General features: G+C 42.9%; 1 protein-coding gene across 1 annotated transcript in view; it reads left to right on the top strand.

The window, feature by feature from the left end:
- The first annotated feature begins 4,217 nt into the window (after window positions 1–4,217).
- The window catches only part of DHX40 (DEAH-box helicase 40), a 56,347-nt gene continuing 53,899 nt past the window's right edge, over window positions 4,218–6,665 (top strand). Inside the window, exons 1-2 of the mRNA XM_004707011.3 lie at window positions 4,218–4,359; window positions 5,190–5,357. Coding sequence (XP_004707068.1) covers window positions 4,248–4,359; window positions 5,190–5,357 — 280 coding nt within the window. The 5' untranslated portion in view covers window positions 4,218–4,247. The remainder of the gene's footprint in view (window positions 4,360–5,189; window positions 5,358–6,665) is intronic.

Below are 6,665 nucleotides of genomic sequence, written 5' to 3'. Positions count from 1 at the left end.
CCACGAGGACCATCAGAGCTGAGGTGAGCAATGCTACCATGAATTGCATCTGACTCCATTACTTGACTCCATCCTTTAACTCTCATGCTCTCTATGACTTTACTATAATCTCTACTTATTATCGCTGTACAATTGTGCCTACCGAACCTGTGATGTTTTGTGGGGTTCCCTCTTCCCTTTAACCCCATAGTCCTGTCCTTCCTAAAAACTCACTTGGATTACAAAATGGGCTTCAGTGTGAATTCTTTCCTCATGCAAAGCCAAGAACCAAGGCATTACCGACTTCAGAAACCTAACAGTACAGCCATTGCTGAAAACAGATTCTTCAAAAAGTTCTAGATGTACAGCTGCCATAAAGCCAAAAATCCAAAACCACTACTGTCTGCTCAGTTTGATTCATAATGACTCTATAACCCAGTAGAACTGACCCCATGGAGTTTTGTGGGGGACCAGTCTCCCCACAACTGAATGGGTCCAAGGGGTGTCCAATTCTTTTGCATTGAGTAATTTAAAGAGACATCAGACCAGATAAAGCATGCAAGTGCTCACCTTCACAGTCTTAACTTCATGAGCCAGGCCTGCACAAAGAGAGCGTGATTTAATCTTGTGAGTTTATATAATCTCAGGTACACAGGCCACTGTAAGCACAGTAATAGGAAGAGGTTGTACCATAGGCATCATGCAACAGGAGGGGCACAAACTAGGGGTGTACATGCAATAGGAAGGGGAGGCACTAGGGGCACACATGTGACAGGAAAGCATATAGGTAACAAGATGGAAGGACTTTAGAGTCAAGATGGCAGCCTAACCTTGGTTGTCTGACTTGGCTTGACCTTAGGTGTCTTGGGCTCTCCTTCAGGGGAACAATCCATTATCCTTCTCAGAAGGGAGTGGACCCTACTTAGGATGGGACAGACAATAGGGTCTGATTGACTTAGGTGGCTGACAACCTTCAAGCAGATGACCTCCCAGTGTATAATCAGTGACCACGTGTTTGCAGACAGCACTTTAAATTTGGCATTATTATGGGGGGACATCATGGGGAATAACTTATACTTAGGAGAATATGAGTGAGATCTATCTCCAACCCACGAAAATGAAGGTTTCCTCCATGGGAGCCTTGGCCTTCCAGACTCCTTGATGTCTGAATGTTGAGAGTTTGTCTACATACACTTTCTTCCCAGATGTTTCCCACAGGGTTTCTAAGGCTGTAAATCTTTACAAAAGCAGACTGCTTTTTTCTTCCACAGAGAAGCTGCTGGGCTCAATCCCACCAACCGTTTGGTTAGCAGCCAAGCACTTAACCACAGCACCACCAAAGCTGCTATATGACCCAATAATTCCACTCCTAAGGAGTGAATCTAATAGAGCAGCACTATTTGAAATAGCAAAAATATGAAATAATCCACAATGATGAGTGCATAAAGTGTGGTACATCTATACATGGAAAATAAGTTCCTAAAATAACTTACAATGTGGATTGACCTGGAGAACATTATGTTGCACTAAATAATTAAATTGAAAAAATCAAGTATTATGTATCTCACTTTTAAGAAATGTCATTAACCTATAAATATAGAGAAAAACTAATGCTCACTCGTGACTACCAAGTATGGGGTGGGAAGAGGAGGATTCACTTTCTAGATAATAGATGATTCTTATTTGTGAAAGGCAACCCTAAATGATAGCAAAGTGTGTACAGCTTGATGAAGGTAAATAATGTCACTATGTTGTATACAGCCAAAAATGAACCTTTTGGTAATTGTAATGGTATATATAATTGTCAATAACAACCAAAAATATATGTGTAGGTATATATGGAAGCATATATGATGTATATCTACATATGTATATATTCATATCTACCAGTGAATTTATATAATAAAGCACACAGGGTGGACAGTTGTGGGAATTTCTTAGACATGAGCAAACACCTTATGATTGATCTCCTGGGTTTGAAGGCTTAGAACCATAGACTTGTGAGATAACTTGGTCAACTGGGATAATATACTTTATAAAATTTATGTTTAGATTGTGGACTTCTAAGACACAACACGTGGTCTCCATGTGTCTGATAAAAAGCGAGAAGAAAACAAGACTCAAAGAAGAAAGCAACCAGTTTGTGATATTAATAATCTACATGAACCACAACCTTGTCTACCCTGAGACCAGAAGACCACCTGGGCCCTGGCCTGGCCACCACTACTGATCATTCTAAAATGGGAGACAACATGGAAAAGAGCCTCGAATTCACTTAAAAATCCAGACTAATGGAACCAGTGGAAATCTGGACTCCATAAGACAATCTTCCTGAGATACTCTTTAATGTTTCATCGTTGCTACACTGCACTCTGACTGGCTTGTCTCCTCCTCGCATCATCCTTCCTCCTGAGCATTCTGACTGTACTTCTGCCAAGAAATGTGTTTATTCCTCTGCCTGCCCATGGTATATTCAATATTCTTCATCAACACCATAATTCTAAGGCATCGATTTTTCATTGTCCAGTTCATATGCATGGCTTGAGTCAGGTGTACCGTGGTCCTCAGAGTAGAATCTTTCTTTGTAACACTTTAAAGAAGTCTCTGAGGAAGCAGCTCTTTTCCAGTAGTATTTTGAGTGCCTCCTAACCTAAATAGCTCATCTTCCAGCATGATCTCAGATCATATTCTGCTGCTATTCATGAAGTTTCATTTGACTTCTTTTGGAGAAGTAAATAGTGAGGTCCTTCTTACTGGTCTTAGTCTGAAAGTTTTGCTGAAATCTGTCCCCCTCATGTGAACGTGCTGGAAGTTTAAATACAAGTAGATAGCTTCTAGCAGCACAGCAAAGCACAAGGCACCATAGTATGACAAATTTACCAGGTGAGTGATGGTGTTATGCTTTAAATGTTAACATGGTTTTAATGTTTTTGGTTTTGAAATGAACGATATCAAACAACATTTGAATTTTTCACTTTTAATTTTCTTCATTTTAGGCTTTCGAGTTTTATTCTTGGATACTCTTACAGTATTTGGTGATTCCCATGCAAGAAGGGAGTCAGTTCTACAGTACAAACATTGGAAGAAAATACCGTATTTACACACAGAGATATAGGTAATCCTATTTCCCATTTCAGTGTAGGGGTTATGGGTGTGGCTTTGAATCCTGCCTGTCAACTCCTTTTTTTGGTCAACTTTTTTGTCACCTGAGACAAATTTCTGAGCCTTGATTCTCATGAAATTCAAGATAATATCTTACCTTTCAGGAAAAATGTTTTGTGAAGAAAAAAATAATTTATATTAAGCGCTTGTCTAGGAATTGCTCAAAAATGACAACTATTATTAGGTTTCAAAATTGTTTTCTTAGCAAATGACAGTGTCACTGATACAGCAGCCTAATAATGAAATCCTTACCAAAGTACCAATATTGTACCTTTAATATGTATTTTTTCTATTCTCTATTAACTTTTTTGTTCCCCCACCGCCACCCCTGCTCTTATGGCATATTGATTTCACTTGTCAGCTATTTGGGTTGACAAGTGGGCTTTCAATCCTTTCGAGATCAATCATTCACGCATCCTTCCATTCATTCACTCATCCAAATTTGGTGAATATTGGGGGCTGGGCATGAATTACAACATCGACGCCATGGCACTGTTTGTTTTGGGGGAGAGGGGTACGAATCACAGGGCTGGGCACTGGGGGTGTACAGCGGTTTTCCAAAGTTCCTGCCCAATGGGGCTTTCCTGTTTAGGGTGCGAGCAGGAAAAATAAACATGCAACGACATAACGGGCCAGGGTCCCAAGAGGAAAATGACCAACAGCCTGGGGCAACCAACCTACACCTTGGACGCTACCCGGCTGGACGTGCAGTTTCGCAGCCGCGTGGTGCCAGCCAGACGTGAGAAAGGAGAACTGGCTGCGGTGACATCTGTGGCCGAGACTACGAGTGTGGCGACGCTTTCTCCGCACCAGAGTAGAAGCGGAAGGAGGCCTCCTTCATCCTCAGGAGGGGTCTTCGCGGTCCTGGGTGGGCAGCGCGGGGCGGGTGCGGAGTCCTCGCGCGTGGAGCGGCGGGCCTCCGGGCAGGGCGGGAGCCGACCACGCTTCCGGCCGCGCGGCGCCTCACGGAGAGCCCCGCCCCCTCCTCGCTCTCCGAGTCGCACGCGCGGAAGTAAACACCCTACGTCATCAGAGAGCGTCTCCGCCTTTCCCCGCCCATCTTCCCGGACCGCTGGACGTGCTCGCCTCTGCTCTGGACCAGGTCTATGTCCCGGTTTCCCGCCGTCGCGGGCAGGGCGCCAAGGCGGCAGGAGGAGGGTGAACAGTCAAGAGACCCCCAGGAAGAGCGAGCCTCAGCCGTATCCATCGCTGACAGAGGTGCGGTCCGCGGGACCCCACGGGGACCCCTGGGAGTTTCAGCGGTGGGGGGTGGGGGGAGGATGAAAGTCCGCCTTTGCTTGGCACTGGAGAGCAGGTAGAAGGATGAAGCATACTCCTTGTCTTCCTAGTCCTGGGCGAACTTTGCGTCCAACGAGCACTTTGGCTTCGTGGGGGGACGGGTCCCAGACCCAAGTTGAATGAAAACTGCTGGGGGGTAAAAGAGTGAAACCTACGCCTGGAAACGTTGTGTTCTTAAAGAGGCTCATAAAGCCTTTGTTCTCTACCCACTCACCGCCCACCCCCCCCTCGTCGGGCCGCCAGCCTGCCTTTGGGTACTGTATGAAGGGAGCCAGTTTCCAGGAGCCAGTTTCCATGGTTACCTACCACTTGGCCTTCTGGGATATCAGTCACTCCGAACAGGGACCTAACTTGAACCATGAATCAGAAGCAAACACAGGTGTCTTTTTATTCAGTGGAGAGTTTTCTGGTGGTGGTGGTCCACATTTTGATCCATTTCTGTGTGGAAAATTGTGTGGGTCTTGTGCCTTTTTGTGAATGCGGATGTATGTTGTATGGTACAAGACCTTCCTTGTAAGTCGTCTAAGTCACGCATTAACAATTCAAGTTGTTAGATATCATTTGAAAGTTGTTCTAGGCATATAAAGTTCACTTACTAATTAGACATGGATGATTTTAAAGAGAAGTCGGGGATTGACACTTTCCAGACTTTAAATTATGTTGTGTTTTGTTTTCAGTTTATGGAAACTTAAGTCACAGATATCTTTACAGCCCTTTTAATTGGTGTGATTGTTTTTCTGTTATCACAGAAGAGAAAGGATGCACATCACAGGAAGGAGGAACTACTCCAACTTTTCCTATTCAGAAACAAAGAAAAAAGCTTATTCAGGCTGTGAGGGACAATTCATTCCTTATTGTTACTGGAAATACAGGAAGTGGTAAAACAACTCAACTCCCAAAATACCTATATGAAGCAGGTAATTTTATTCTGGAATAATCCTGGCAGTAGTTTCCGCATTCATTTATCAATCTTTTTAAAGATAGGTAGAACTTCTGTATTGTGCAAGCACCCACAGAAACATCTTTACCTTGTAGTATGTGAGAAATAAGAAATAGGGGGAAAATGAGAAGCTGATACCAAGAGCTCAAGTAGAAAGAAAATGTTCTGAAAATGATGATGGCAACAGATGTACAAATGTGCTTGACACAATGGATGGAAGGATGGATTGTGATAAGAGTTGTACGAGCCCCCAATAAAATGATTTGAAAAAAGAAATAAGAAATAGTTCAATTTTTTAAAAATTAGCTGAGCAGTCAGTGCTATCATTTCCTATTGCTTCCTGCCCAATTATTAGAACACCCTTACTTTGTCTACCTTGGTTCTATGGCCTTATTTCAGATTTAATACAATTATTTCAGATTTAAGTCATAAAGACTTAAAATGGCCGATTTTTAACTCTATAATAATCCCAAACAGGGAAAATTGCAGGTAGATATTATCTGTTTGTTACCAAATCAGTAGCCTGTGTAGCAGACTATGAACCATTGAGTGTTGCAATGATACTGAAGAGAAGGAGGATACATTGATGTCTGTTGCTGGCTTTAGTAATTCTTGGTCTCTTCTCCAGAGCATCACCAGGTAAATATTGTTCCCTGGCCCTGTTAGAACCAAGCCTTTAGGCCGCCTTTCCCTTCAGTGTGGCAAACATCTCCATCATAAGACAAAATTATATTGTGTTTGACTCGTTAAACTAAATGTATTTTTTAACTTGTTAACTTGTTCAAATGCATCACATCTAAATGCCTTGTCTTAAGATGCAGTGCTGTTTTATAAACCATCAAGGAAAAAAATGCGATGAATTGTAAGTTGAACTCTAGGGTTATTAACAAGTAAAGACTTGATGAAAGATGGTATTTTTTTAAACCCTGTATTACTTCAGTAACAGAGGTACATTTGTTTTAGGAAGTGTATGGAATTGTATGGATTCTTAGGGAATATAAAACTATTAGAAGGATGGCAAAGAGTAGTCTCATGTGCTTTAGGACATGTAATCAAGAGAGACTAGTCCCTGGGAAAGGACCTCATGCCGGGTCAAGGGGAGAGTGTGAAAAAGAGGAAGATGAACAAGGAGATGGGTGGACACAATGACTGCTACCGTGGGCTCAACCCTAGCAGTGGTTGGGAAGGTGGCACAGAACCAGGCAGTGTTTCTTTCTGTTGTGCACAGGGTGGCTAGAAGTAGGAATCAACTCAGTGGCGCCTAACAGTGGTAGCAAACGCCACC

This window comes from Echinops telfairi, unplaced genomic scaffold (genome assembly GCF_000313985.2).
Source record: "Echinops telfairi isolate 266 unplaced genomic scaffold, ASM31398v2 ScPeMD7_7458;HRSCAF=8496, whole genome shotgun sequence".
NCBI lineage: Eukaryota > Metazoa > Chordata > Mammalia > Afrosoricida > Tenrecidae > Echinops > Echinops telfairi.
The sequence above is the reverse complement of the archived record's forward strand: the minus strand, read 5'-3'. Positions and strand labels throughout refer to the sequence as shown.